Source organism: Dromiciops gliroides, chromosome 2, assembly GCF_019393635.1.
Source record: "Dromiciops gliroides isolate mDroGli1 chromosome 2, mDroGli1.pri, whole genome shotgun sequence".
Taxonomy (NCBI): domain Eukaryota; kingdom Metazoa; phylum Chordata; class Mammalia; order Microbiotheria; family Microbiotheriidae; genus Dromiciops; species Dromiciops gliroides.
In genome coordinates, this window is record NC_057862.1 from 90,863,830 (window position 1) to 90,878,342 (window position 14,513).

General features: G+C 39.2%; 1 protein-coding gene across 3 annotated transcripts in view; it reads left to right on the plus strand.

Annotated features, from left to right (window-relative positions):
* The first annotated feature begins 1,189 nt into the window (after positions 1–1,189).
* Positions 1,190–14,513, plus strand: part of LOC122743477 (minichromosome maintenance complex binding protein) — a 35,098-nt gene continuing 21,774 nt past the window's right edge. For 2 of the 3 annotated variants that reach the window (XM_043988441.1, XM_043988442.1), the window contains exons 1-4: positions 1,682–2,181; positions 9,304–9,389; positions 10,123–10,263; positions 12,263–12,304. In XM_043988441.1, the coding sequence (XP_043844376.1) occupies positions 2,124–2,181; positions 9,304–9,389; positions 10,123–10,263; positions 12,263–12,304 (327 nt within the window). In that variant the 5' untranslated portion in view covers positions 1,682–2,123. Of the gene's footprint in view, positions 1,254–1,681; positions 2,182–9,303; positions 9,390–10,122; positions 10,264–12,262; positions 12,305–14,513 lie in introns of those variants that run through there. The other variant, XM_043988443.1, reaches the window with a different exon arrangement.

The window sequence follows — 14,513 nt, forward strand, 5'->3', positions numbered from 1 at the left end:
CTCAATCTGAAGTTTTTGGGTTTTTTGACTGTTTTCTCTCACAACCTAGCTAATGTGGGAATGCTATCCATGACTACTCATGTATAACTTATTTTGAAATGCTTGAGTTCTAGTGGGTGGGGAGTGGGAATGGAGGAGGAAGAGAAGTTGGAACACAAAGCTTTAAAAAATTGATGTTAAAATTTGTTTTTACATAGATTTTGAAAAATAAAATTCTATTCAATAAAAAATGAAAAACCAGATACTGAAACGGCACTAGCTTTATAAAGGACAGTGACCCTTTTGATATGGCTTGAATAAAAAAAACATTAAAAATAGTAACTCAATTTAACAATTTATAATTTATTCAATAAAATGTACATTTAAAAAAATTAAGTGATCAGACCTCTATTGGGACTGTTAAAGTCACTTCCTACCCAAATCATTTGCATGATCAAGATCTCAAAAGAGGTCTAAGTTGCATCTAATCACATTCACTCATCAAACATTAGTTAGCACCAGATGCGACAGACCTGATTTCAGGTCTCAGGACCTGGGTTCAAAAACAGCCTCAGATATTGACACTAGCTGAATGACCCTGGACAAGTGACTTAACCCCGATTGCAAGAGTGCAAAGCCCCTCTTCACTTAAATCCAATTCACTGCAAGTTATGACATCTGTCATGGTCTTCTTTGAGAAAGGACAATTAAGCACCAGTTAAGTACCAGATACCATGGGTACAAAGACCAAAATGGAGAGGGTGGTTACCATCAAATAGCCCACCTTTAAAGACAATATTCTTTAACCCAAGGCTTTTTTTTCTGGTCAAATTTTCTCTCAATATGACTTTAATATGTTTTATATATTTCGTATAAAGGTATTACATATTTAATATTATGTGAATATGTGTGTTATATAGTCGATGTATATATAGTGTTGCATACATATGAGTATATGTATGGAAATTGTGTGTGTGCATATACAGAAATAGATGTATGTGTGTATGCGTGTCTCTATATAAAGTGTAGGACTTCACAGAAATAAAAATGAACTTTTTTATTAGATCCATCCCAACCCCAACAGTTAACTCCCGGATTTGTCATTAATCTAGCTACGAAATTTCTGCCTCCTTTAAGATCCTGATAAAGTTGCTGAGCAACTTGAGTCCCTGGGTCACTTAATGTCCCCAGCAGCAGGAGTGGGCTGGATGACCCGACGGCTGGGCCGGGGCCTCTTCTACCTCCGCCCTGCCAGAAGCTCACAGATATGCAAGGTAGGTTTCTGAGATGCCAGGAATCAGAGAGGGCACCCCAGTTGGCACTGCCCAGGGCTCCCCCTGCCAACGCGCACACCACTCGCGGTACTATGGAAGGAGAGCTGGTTAGAGCCTAGGGACCCCTTCTCACAATAGCTAGCCACATTAGAACCTAAACCCCGGAATAAACAAGGCGTTGGAGCCAGAGGAAAGAAGCGAAGCTCTCGCGCCCCGGGCGGAACTCGGGTCGGTTCGGTCCCCGCTCCGAGCCCAGAACACCAGAACAGCGGGCAGAGGCGGGAGTCTCCAGCCACAGTTATCCCCAGCGCGGCCCCGCCTCGAATGTTTGCCCTCCCTTCTTGCCCTTTTCCAAAATGGCGGCGGCGGCGACGAAGACGCCAGGGCCCGGAAGCCCCGCCCCGCCCCTCCTCCTAGTGCGACCGAATTCACCACCGCCCCCACCCCAGCTCGCGCTCGGGGGTCAGAGGCGACGCCGTCGGCGCGTCCGTTTCCCGCCTTAGTGTTGTGGAAGGCAGGGGCCAGGGGTGGTCCCCGCGCTTCCGCCTCGTAGCCTCTGCGGACGCCGAAGTTGCTGCTGCCGGGAGTGGGGCGAGCCAGAGGCCGAGTAGTGACGCTCTTTGACCGCTGCGGCTTGTCTGGCGTGGGTGTGTGCGCGAGAGGGAGCGGCCGGGGGCTTCGGGCCGGACCCCTAAAGGAGAGAAGCGAAGCGGAGGAGGAGAAGGAGGAAGCCGCCGCGGCTGCCGCTGCCGCCACCGCTACCGCCGCCCCTCAGGAGGGAGGACGGCCGTGCGATTGTCTCCTCCGCCCGGCCGTCGCCGCCTCGGAAGCCCCGCTCCGGACAGCCAGGTCCGCGTGCCCCTCGGCAAGATGCCCTGTGGAGACGACTGGCTGAACCATCCGCTCGGCATCGTGCAGGGCTTCTTCGGTGAGCGGGGGGCGCTTCAGAGGAGGGGTTCGGGGCGGCGTGCTCTGCTGCCGCCGCCGCCGCCTCCGAGTCTCGTTATGGGGGACCCCCCCCCGGAACCTTAATGATTTCGAGGGAAATCCATCATGCCCGGGGAGGGGGAGAAGGGGGCGGCCTCAAGGACCCCCTCCCCGCCGAAGCGGCGGCGATCACACCACCCCGAGGGCGGCACGGGAAACCCCGAGGCCGCCGTGCGGTCCCGACTAACCGGGCTCGGGCCGAGGCCGCGGCGGAGCTTCGTGTGCGTGCACCCCAGCGGGGCCGGGGGTGCCCGTTCCCGGGGCCGGCACAGTGCAGGCGGGAGGGTGGTCCCGGACTCCGTAGTCAGCCCTCCGTGCCCGGGGCCCGGGAAGGGGGGAGAAACTTTGCTACCATTCACTCAAAGGATTTTAAATACCAGAATGTGGCAAAAAATTGGTGAGGTCCCTAAGGGACTTTCTTTGGGATGGACTCGGAAAAGATGTTAGGGTTGGAAAACGTGTTTTAAGTTAAAAGCTTGTAACATTCTTGATAACTGACTTCGAAGCCCGAGTGCTCCCTGAGCCTGAAAGTGTAACTTACATGGATAGTTTCTGGGCTGGGGATTTCCCTGACACTGTCATTTTTACTGCTAGAAATTTAAGGGGGACGTATATTATCTCCGCTTCTATTGGGTCTAATACCGGGTTTTTTGACTATCGGTTTCCTAGCTTGGTACAAATGGAAGGAAAATTAATTTGGGTTTGTTACCACCAGGCTAGAAACTCTGCCTCTGTTGTGACTATTCAGTCTTGTCCGACTCTTGTCACCTCATTTGGGGTGGTTTGCCATTTCCTTCTCCAGCTCATCTTACAGATGAGGAAACTGAGGCAGACAAGGTTAAGGTCACACAACTAGTAAGTATCTGGGGCTGGATTTGGCCTCATGAAAATGAGTATTCCCAACTCCAGACCTGGCACTCTTTCCATGTCTTTACTCTTACCTAGGTGTCAGGTTTAAAAAACAAAAACCTGTTTTGAACACTCTGTGATACACAAATAGAGGACTGGATTTATCAGGAATACTTAGGGTTCAATTCCAGCCTTTGACATTTACTAGCTATGTGACCCTGAGCAAGTCACCACCTCCCAGGATTCTTGGGAGAATAAGATAAGATTTGTAAAGTGTCACTATTCAAAACACTAGGAGAAGTAAGTCGGAAGTAAATTTTAGAAATAAAAATGGACATAAAGTCCATATATTCGGAGGCAATCTTGAGGGATGGGGATATTGACAGTTTATTTACTTTTAATTTACCTGACAACTAACTCATTTTCCCAGCCTCCAACAGAATAGAAGCAGCAAATGGTCACCATCTCCACATCCCAAAGATAAGAGCAGAGCACTGACAACAGGGAGACTAACATCTGAAGTTCTCATAGCAAGAGAAGAAGCAGAAAATCAGTTTTAAAACTAACAAACTCAAAATATAGTATTTGAAGCTCTTTAATGAAGGAACTTGCTGTCTTAGGCTCTTTTGGTCTCCAAGGGCATCATTATAATAAAGAGGAGTGTAATAGTTGATATTCTTAATGATGACCCCAGTAATTAAAGCAAAAGTTAGCACAGATTTAATCTTTAGCATGCTGTGTTTAATCAGAGAAGAAAATGTGCTACATTTTAGGATTTCCACCAATTTTTTTTTTTAGTTTTTAAATGCCTTACACAAAACACCGTATTCCCCAAGATTTTGGATAAATGAGGTTTGTTGTCAAGAATTGGTTATACTTTGATCAAATCCTGTTTCCTTCGTCACACAGATGTGCATTCTCATAGCTCAGAAAGCATACCGTGTTGGTATTATGCCAACATCAGCTTTATGACAGGGTTCAACACTGTTGTAAAATCCTGTGGATTATATAGTAGTTGTGAATAATGTAGTACCCATGTTGATTGCTCTTAGTACATTAATAAACCAAAAACTTTTTAATATATATTTTGCAGTTAACACTGTTGAAGGATAGCAATTTCACAATTTCTTCCTGTCATGCCATGATAACACATTGTTTCAATAATAGATTGGGTTTGTTATAACATAGATATAAGAATAGTTGGGTATATTTCTAGTCAATCTCTGGACTGGAATTATTTTTACTTCCTCATATAGCATTACTGATAAGTCCAAAATAGAGTGACTGTCTTTTTAGTCTTGAAATAATGATTTTTACTTATGGTCACAAGCAGGAATGTGGAACAGAAAATGATCTAAACAAATATGGCAAATATTTTTTGTTCCTTAACCTGTGGTTGTATCACTATCTGTAACTTGAAAAGTTAGCTGCTGGGACTTTTCCATGGGTCACAGAACTAGTTAGGTATGAGGATATACCTGAACCTAATTCTTAACAATTCCAAGACCAGTCTACTACTATCTGCTATCCAGTGCTATATCTGCACATTGTTATATTTATTCCCAAAGAACCCAGCCTCAAGAGTCTGAAAGACCTAGGTTCAAGAAGTCTTTCAGACACACACTGACTCTGACCCTGGGCAAGTCACAACCTCTGGGTTACCCCAGGAACTCTTTTTTTTTTTTTTCCCAGTGAGGCAGTTGGGGTTAAGTGACTTGCCCAGGGTCACACAGCTAGTAAGTGTTAAGCGTCTGAGGCTGGATTTGAACTCAGGTACTCCTGACTCCAGGGCTGGTGCTCTATCCATTGTGCCACCTAGCTGCCCGGAACTCTTTTTTTTTTATCTTAGTATTTTTTTCCAGTTACATGTAAAGATAGTTTTCAGCATTTGTTTTTATAAGATTTTGTGTTCCAAATTTTTCTCCTTCCCTCCTCCCAAAGACAGAAAGTAATCTGATATAGGTTATATATGTACAATCACATTAAACATTTCCACAATAGTCATGTTGAAAAAGAAGAATCAGAAAAGGGAAAAACCTCAAAAAAGAAAAAAAAAAAGAAAAATAGTATGGTTCAGTCTGCATTCAGATTGCACAGTTCTTCTTTCTGGATGTGGAGAGCATTTTCCCATCATGAGTCCTTTGGAATTGTATTGCTGAGAAGAGCTAAGTCTATCTATCATAGTTGATCATTCCACAATGTTGCTGTTGTTGTGTACAATGTTCTCCTGATTCTGCTCACTTCACTCAGCATTAGTCCATTTAAGTCTCCAGGTTTTTCTCAAATCTGCCTGCTTATCATTTCTTATAGCACAATAGTATTCCATTACATTCATATACCACAATTTGTTCATCCGTTCCCAAACTGATGAGCATGCCCTCAATTTTCAATTCTTTGCCACCACAAAGAGAGCCTGCTATAAATATTTTTTGTACATGTGGGTCCTTTTCCCTTTTTTGTGATCTCTTTGGGATATAAACCTGGTTGTGGTATTACTGGGTCAGAAGGTATGCACACCCTCATGCCCCTTTGGTTGTCGTTCCAAATTCCAGGAACTCTAAGATTATTTTTTTTAACTCTAAGATTATTAAATTGTAAAATAATTACCCATTTGTTGATCTGCATTTGAAAAGTGAGTTTTTTTCCTTACTAAAAGTCCTCCACTCCTATAACATCCCTACTTTCAATTAATAATTATATTATCTGTTTTAAGTAAAGATTCAGGTTTGTAATCGCCAGATGAAGTGTTTAATCTCATTTAAGATTTTTTTCATTTAGATCTTTAAAAAGTCATTGTCAGCATTGTATAATCTAGATCACGCCTTCTTAAACTTTTTCCACTTGAAACCCCTTTTCACTAGAGATATTTTTACATGACCCCAGATATATAGGTATATGAAATAAGTATACATATAACCTTTTACTGTTGCCAAATTTTTCAAGACCCCCACATTCAGTTACATGACTCCATATGGGATCCTGACACACAGTTTAAGAAGCTAGGATCTAGATTGAGGAGTGTACCCAAAGTTAGGAAGCAGGTTATAACTCCTCCATTCCTCAGCAGAGTTGAGTGAATTATTGCCTAAGTACCCACTTTTCTGTTGAGCCTCTCTGATTGTTAGGCCTATCCTCACATGACAGTCACAAAATCTGCTGGATCCAAACTCAAAGCATTTCCAAAGCTGGTGGACCTGCCATGGCTTGAACTTAACTTCCCTGCTGAATTCTTTAAGAACCCAGGATCACTGCCAGGAACTAATTGATAGATCTGTATTTAATTGCCATTGTGGGATAGTTTTGTATAAGAAGAGAAATGTTAGAAACTACTTTCTTTGATGAAACCTAGCCATGTTTTCTTAGAGGGCTCAAAAAAAAAACCTTAGATTTTTTTTTTTGTATGCAATTCTGATAGTATAGTGCAATCACTAATCAGTTTTTGACTAAATATAAAAGTTGTGCAGTGTAAAATGAAACTGAATTAAGAGAAATATTTTTAATTTAACAAGTGTTTGAGTCACTGGTAATTTACCTCCTGATAGCATAAGGAAATATCATTTCTCCCTGGTTTTGCTTTTGTGGGTTTTTTTGTTTGTTTTGGGGTTTTTAAAAAAAACAGACGGAAGTCTATTTATACAGTGAGATTTGCTCTTTCATGTATTCGGTTTTTGTTTTTTTGTTTTGTTTTTTTTTAGTGAGGCGATTGGGGTTAAGTGACTTGCCCAGGGTCACACAGCTAGTAAGTGTTAAGTGTCTGAGGCCGGATTTGAACTCAGGTACTCCTGACTCCAGGGCCAGTGCTCTATCCACTGCGCCACCTAGCCGCCCCCACGTATTCAGTTTTTAATAAAAACAAGAAACCTTTTATTGGTTGGGATAGTTTCTTAACCATTTTTCTCAGGTTAATGGACCTGTGTTATTACATTTACCGAGGTAAAATCCAATTGTAAGAGACTAGGGATATCTAAATTGCTTGATTACCATGGAATTTTGATATAGATAGATTTTTTTTTTAAACCTTCATGTGTAATACCTTTTTGAACTCAGGTACTCCTGACTCCAGGGCCAGTGCTCTATCCACTGCGCTATCTAGCTGCCCCACCCTTTCATTTCAATGGCGCATTTATTTCCATATCTGAACTGTTGCCTTAATTCTACCAGTGGTTTTGACTCCAGTCTGCACACTATTGTTGTAGATTAAGATCACAGTCATTCCTCTGCTGAAAAATGTCCACAAGTCCAAACCTCTCAGCCTAGCACACAGTGCCCTCCAAAATCTGGTCTTGGCCTTATATCCCAGTGCTTTCTCACTTTCCGTAAGTCCGTGTCCTTTCCGTCTTCTGCGACAGCTTGTCTCTTTCCTGCATAAAGCTTCCCTGCTACTCTTTTCTAGCAAACAAGCATTATGTAGTCCTGTGTTCAAAACCCTGTTAGGCACTGGACTACAAAGACAAATGGAAAGCAAGACCCTGTGCTAAAAGATCTTTAAAGTACCAGCTGATGTGCTTCAGCTTGTGTGTCTCCCTCTGCCCCTAATGTGACACTTACTGTTTGTAGTAGTCATTTAAAAACGTAGAGTGTCCTCTCTTTGGATGCCTTCTCGTTGCTTTGCTTTACTCCCCTGCTTGCCCTCCATGGCCAGCTCTTGGAAGAGACAGAGGCTGCTTCCCTTTGAGGGCCAGGACAGGGCTGGGCATTTAACTGAAGAGGGGGAGCTTTTTTCTCTTTTTTTAATGAAGGGCCCTCCTGTGGGAGACAAGACTGATTCTTTGAGCTGCTTGTAGTGAGTTAAGTGGATTTATGCTCTGTAAGTGTAAGTAAGAAAAAGAGATCGTCCTTAAGGAGCTTACATTCGAAAGGGAGAGATAACAGGGGTGGTGGGCAGAGATGGGTGAAATAGCTGTCATGGAGCCTTTAGGGCTTGTTTTAAAACAATTTTTGGCTTTCTAATTAACAAGCATTTTTCTTTTCTTCTCACCTCCCTGACCCTGCCCCACCCACCCTCTCAAAAAAGAAAAACAAAACCCTTGAAATGTGTGCACTTGGGCAGATATATCTGTAATAATACTTCACAATAATAATATATCAGTTTAAAAATTTACAAAGTTCTTTGCTCATAATATAGAAAATTAGTTTCATGAAATGAAAGTACAAAATAACTGGATAAATGATTGTATTTATAAGTTATATTCTGTTCCACCTTGTATTCTCATTTCACTTACAGAAGTGGTTTATACAACCTTGCTCCAGTGTAGCCATTTTCAATGATGGGGATATTCTTTTCAAGGTTGTAGATCACTGCCGATCCTGAGTGTCCAGCTCCTAAAATTCATCTTGGGGTTCTGCCACATATGCTAGGGGCCTTTGTATTTCCTTCACATGAGAAATATACCAGTGGCTCATGAGTTATTCTTCCATGTCCTTATTGGGTGACCAGCCCATCCCATTTTTAAATTGTGTACTTTTCTGATGACAACCTTTATATAGTTTCTCCTGAAGAATTCTTTCATTGTACTATCATAGCCTACTCATCATACTCACAGTATTACATACACTTTCTGGGAGCTGATATCGTGAGGTACCAGAGTCTACCAATACTTGGTTTTGTTTGGTCAGTTCACTTAACCTCACTTTCTTCATCTGTAAAGTGTGTGATATTTACAGTTTCACAGAATTGTTACAAGGAAAACACAGTAAAGTGATGATGGATATGAGCTATTCCAAATTCTGTTTTAAGCTGCTTATTGATAATAACTTAATATTTACCAAATACTTCAAAGTTTACAGAGCTGACAACTCAATAGTCCTATTTGGTAAATGGTTGGAAATAGTTTTTTTGTTGTTGTTCTTTTTAAAAAATATTCTTCATATTCTGCATTTTACCCCTGACCTTAGCAATGATTATTTTGTGTGGGGTTTTTTTTGTTTTTGTTTTTGTTTTTGTTTTTGTTTTTGCAGGGCAGTGAGGGTTAAGTGACTTGCCCAGGGTCACACAGCTAGTGTCAAGTGTCTGAGGCTGGATTTAAAGTCAGGTCCTCCTGAATCCAAGGCCAGTGCTTTATCCACTGTGCCATCTAGCTGCCCCCAGCAATGATTATTTTGACAATGTATGAATTATATCATTACCACTTAGCAGTTTAACAACATAAGTCAACTAAATGAAGTCTTAAGTTATTGTACCAGTGGTTTAAAAAGGTGAATTTCCTCCTTTTAGCCCAAAATGGATTAAGTTCTGACTGGGAGAAGAAAGTAACTGAATACTTTAAAGACAAGCTAAAAGAAAATAATGCTACTAAATGGGTAAGATTATTGATTTTTTTTTCTTTCTAATTTCTTTGAATTAAGTCTTTATTTTTTAGGCAAGTTAGTGTCACTAACATCTGGTTTTTCAATGACTAGTAGGTTAAAATGCTATCATGATGGCTTCAAGATGAATATTTTTTCTTCTAACTCGAGAAATTGTTTAGTTATGTGCTACATATCTCAGTACCTCTAGATGGCAGTAATTGACAAGCTACTGTTTGTCATTTAATGTTTAGTATAGAAGAACCTTGCATTGCTCTTGTCACAGATAATATTTTACCTTGACTTAACTTGATTGGTCTTGGTTTCCACCTTATTTGTAGAGTATAGCACTACAGAGCAGATCTTATTTCTCTTGAAGAGAGCACATGTTTATATGTAGAAAGATCACATACAATTATAGCAAACTTAGGAACTATGAAAATTTTTTGAGGTGTGATTTCATTCTATTGGATATTAGGATAATTAAGTTGCCAGCTGAGACTTGGAAGGAAATCTTTTGCCATGTGGAGATTTTGGCTAATAATGGTATCCTTAATAGTTGACATGTAACTGTTTTGTCTTCCTTGACAGAATGTAAGCTTATTGAAGGCAAGGACTATTTCATTTTTGTGTTTGTATTCCCAGTAGATAGCACAGTGCACAGAACAAAACATAGTAAGCATGTGGTAAATAACTGTTGAATCTGTGTATGTGTCTAGTTTTACAATTTTTTTTTTTTCCTGTTAAGGTACCATCATTGAATGATGTTCCTCTTCATTATCTGAAGCCCAACAGTTTTGTGAAATTCCGTTGCATGGTTCAGGATATGTTTGATCCTGAGTTTTACATGGGAGTCTATGAAACAGTTGACGCAAATACAAAAGCTCGGGTATGTATCGCTACCTTAAAATTTAGCCACAGAATAATTAAGCTGTTGTTATTCTTTGTACTGAGTAGAAAGCATTTTAAGTTGTCTTGGTCAGCTTTTGTATCATAACTATTTTCTGGTTATTGAAACTAGAATTGCCCATCTATAAGGAAAACTATAGAGGCAGGTAGGTGTATCACTGGATAGAGTGCTGGTAGACTCAGGAAAACTGAGTTCAAATCTGCCCTCGGGCACTAATTAGCTGTATGACCCTGGATAAGTGACTTATTCTGTGTGCCTAAACCCACTGGAAAACGAAATGGCAAACCACTACAGTATCTGCCAAGAAAACCCTGTGGATCGCATTGGTGTGCTGTGGTCCATGGGGTCATGAAGAGTTATTTATGGCTGAATAACTGAACAAGAACTGTATAGTCAGGGATGTGCTATGTTGCTATCCTACCCTGTGGGTACACTACCCATTTTCTCTGCCAAGTTGGAGGGTTTGCCATGAGTTGGGGTTCTGTATATTTTTATAAGTATCTTCAAAGACTTAAAAATCACTTTGGAAGGGTCCTGATTCATGGATAACAGGAAACTTTAAGAAGCCAAAAACTTAAAGTACCTGTTAGATGAGTTCTACTCATTTAATATATTTTACTGATGTTTTGGGGATACCAGTCATTTCCCAGTGTGCTCTCCTATACCTCCCACCTCTCCTGTTGAATCTTCTTTTGTGACAGAAATATAGAGAATATCTCTGACAAAGCTATACTCTTCGCCCCCACTTCTCTCTTTTTTTTTCTTTTTTTTGTTTTTAGTGAGGCAATTGGGGTTAAGTGACTTGCCCAGGGTCACACAGCTAGTAAGTATTAAGTGTCTGAGGCCGGATTTGAACTCAGGTACTCCTGACTCCAGGGCCAGTGCTCTATCCACTGTGCCACCTAGCTGACCCCCCCCTCCCCCCTTCTCTCTTAAGGACATATGTTTTATTTGCAAAGTCAGACAAGCCCTAAAAAACCAGGTAGTAGGAAGGAAGGCAGGCATATATAGGCCTACAGGAATTTAATTATAAAAGTCTCTTCTGGTAGCATTCTCCTTATTCAGCATAGAAAAAGTTCCCAGAGACCTAAGATAAAATAGCACATTTACATAAAAGTTGGTGCAAGATTATATTATGGGAGGGGGTGCAGATACATGAAACTTACTGTTTAAGTAGGGACGGTCTCTTGACATTTTGGGAATAGAGTGTAAATTTAAGAGATTATTACTACTACTATTATTATACAATAAATATACCATAGTTATAAAATTAAAACCATAAGACAGGAATTCTCTTGGGTAGAGAATAGTGACTATACCTATGATTTCATTGGAATAGGAAACTATTGAACAAACTTCCTCTACCAATGCAGGTTGCTGTCTTCACAGTTTATTGTATTAGAGTTTTGCCTAGGCCACTGTGAAATTAAGTGACTCGTCCAGGGTCATACAACCAGTATGTATTGAGGAAGAGGGGGTCTTGAACCCAGGTCTTGCTAACTTTGAAGCTGGCTCCATCACACCATACTGCCTTTGAGAGACATCCTTTTGTAATTTTGGCCTTGTTAAACTCCTAATTCATTAAGTTAAACTATTGTAGCAGTATGAAGAAACCTCTTTATTTTTAAACCATCTTTTAGCTACTTGGGTACCATTATTAGACACTGGATACCCAGATTGTGATCTTAAGCTTTAATTTGGCCATAAAGCTAATACTTAATTCCTACAGGTACTGATGCTTTAGGGTAATAGGTTGCACAGTCTACCAGATTTCTGTATTTGACAGTTTTCCGTGAAGAAGAATCTGAGAGATAATTCATAGAGTCCCTTAATACACATATTTAAAGTATTTCAGGGCTGCTTACAATTTGGTGTCTAAATTTTGTCATTCTGCTATTTATAACAGTTCTGATTTTTGAGCTATAAAAGACTATAATTTGTTTTGATAGAAGTTAAATTAGTTTTTTGTTGTTCACAGGTTTTACATTTTGGAAAATACAGAGACATAACAGAATGTGGGGTATGTGTTTCAACTTAAAATATTTTTTTTTAGATAAAATTTTATGTAAGAACTCATTACTTCTCTTTTTTATTGGTGACCTTTTTGTTTTTACATCACATAAATTTCCAAATAGAATCATTCTATTTCTTCTCAGTGATCTATCCCTTGTGACAAAAAATGCAGAAAGATGGGGGAAAAGCAGCTCTGCCAAACTCACACTATGCTCATAGTCACTGCATGTGCATGAAAGGGAAGAAATGCATTTTCTACTCAAGGCCTAAGCTTAGTTGTTATAATCACATAGCTTTCAGTTTTATTTTATTGTTCTTTACACTTAGATTATTGTAATAGTTGGGCATGTTTTCCTGATCCTGCTTTATTTCACTTTACATCACTATCTATAAATTTTCCTGTCTCTTTGGATTCTTTATATTTATCATTTCTTATGGCTCAGCAATATTTCCTTATATTCTTGTACTACAATTTTGGTTTTTCTTAAAAAGGATTTCGTTTTAATATTTTTTTGTTGTTTTCAGCATTCATTTTTGTAAGATTTTGAGTTCCCAGTTTTTGTTCTCCCCTCCCCAAGACAGCAGTCAATCAGATAAAGGTTTTACACACACATACACACAATGATGTTATAGATATTTCCATATTAGTCATGTTGTAAAAGGAGAATCAGAACAAAAGGGGAAAACCACAACAAAGAAAAAATAACAACAACAAATAGTTGTACTTAAATTGGCATTAAGATTCCAAAGTTCTTTTTCTGGATGTGGAGAACATTTTTCATCCTAAATCTTTTGGAATTGGCTTGGATCATTGTATTGCTGAGAAGAGCTGAGTCTTTCACAGTTGATCATCATTATTGCTGTTACTGTTGTACCAATTTGTTTAGCCATCCTCCAGTTAATGGGTTCCCTACTTTGTTCTTTGCTTTAAAAAAAAAAAAGTGTTGCTCTAATTATTTTGTTATGTACAAGAACTTTCTGTCTTTGACCCCTTAGGGCATATGCCTAAGCTTTTTTTTTTTTTTTTTTTTTGCAAGGCAATTGGGGTTAAGTGAATGACTTGTCCAAGGTCACACAGCTATTAAGTGTCTGAGGATTGGTTTGAACTCAGGTCCTCCTAACTCCAGGGCAGGTGCTCTATTTACTGTGCCACTGAATTGCCACACTTATTTACTTTTCTTGAGCTGAAGCTGAATTTATTTTTCTTTTTTTTATTTCTTTAAGTATACAAATAAGTTTTTATTTTGTCTTAGATTTTTGAGAAAATAATAGATATCTTCTCCCTTAATTGTCATTTTTATTATAGCTTTGCCTGCTTTGTCTTTTTGTTAGTGAGATTTCTTAGAAAGGTAGTTTATAGTAAATATTTTAATGCTTTTCCAAACACTTGAAATTTTGGGTTTAACTAGCATATTTAATCATTAGCTATTTTAAAAATAGAATTTTATCACTGTTTTGCCAATACACTTAAGTGAGCTCAATTTGCATTTTATAAATTTCCATATCTGCACACCTTAGTAATCTTTTTATTTTCTATTCTCTTAGAGGGAAATGACTGCTTTTCTCATAGAATAAATTATCCTCTTTTGTGATAGAGAAATGACAGGGAGAAAACTGAAAGAACTGTTTTACTCTCTACCTAAGGAAGAGATAAAACACATAACGTTGAATGTAGTAATTACTAAAAGGGAAAGCCATACAAAGTAAGCTTATTTTTTAGAAAGCCAAAATCACATGGGAGCTATGGTGACCTATATACTTAACATTCTGAATTTCATGAAATTGTTGTTCTAATGATGCATAGTCAGGCAAAAGATACACAGGACTAAATAAAAGTGCTAACGTCATTTTTAGAATTGTTACTGAAGAAGTCTAGAATTCGTTACTGTTTTAGGAGAAAAAATTGTGTGTATATATTGACATTAAATCATTGAGAAAAATTCTATTTTCTAAAAGTCCCTTCCCTTTTAGAACTTATAAGAAATCTCACATTTTTCATGAGATCACAGCAATAAATACTAACACATGGATCCATAGACTTAGCATTTTTCAAATCGATCTATTAACCTGTTTGATAACACGTATGGAAAAAAGTAACGTAATGTCACATGGGGTATTGCCTTTATATTATGTGCACCGTTATGCCTGGTGTGTTACCTTGTGGTAAATTATTAATTTGACTTTGAAAGAGTTGGTTTTTCTGGAAAAGAGAACAT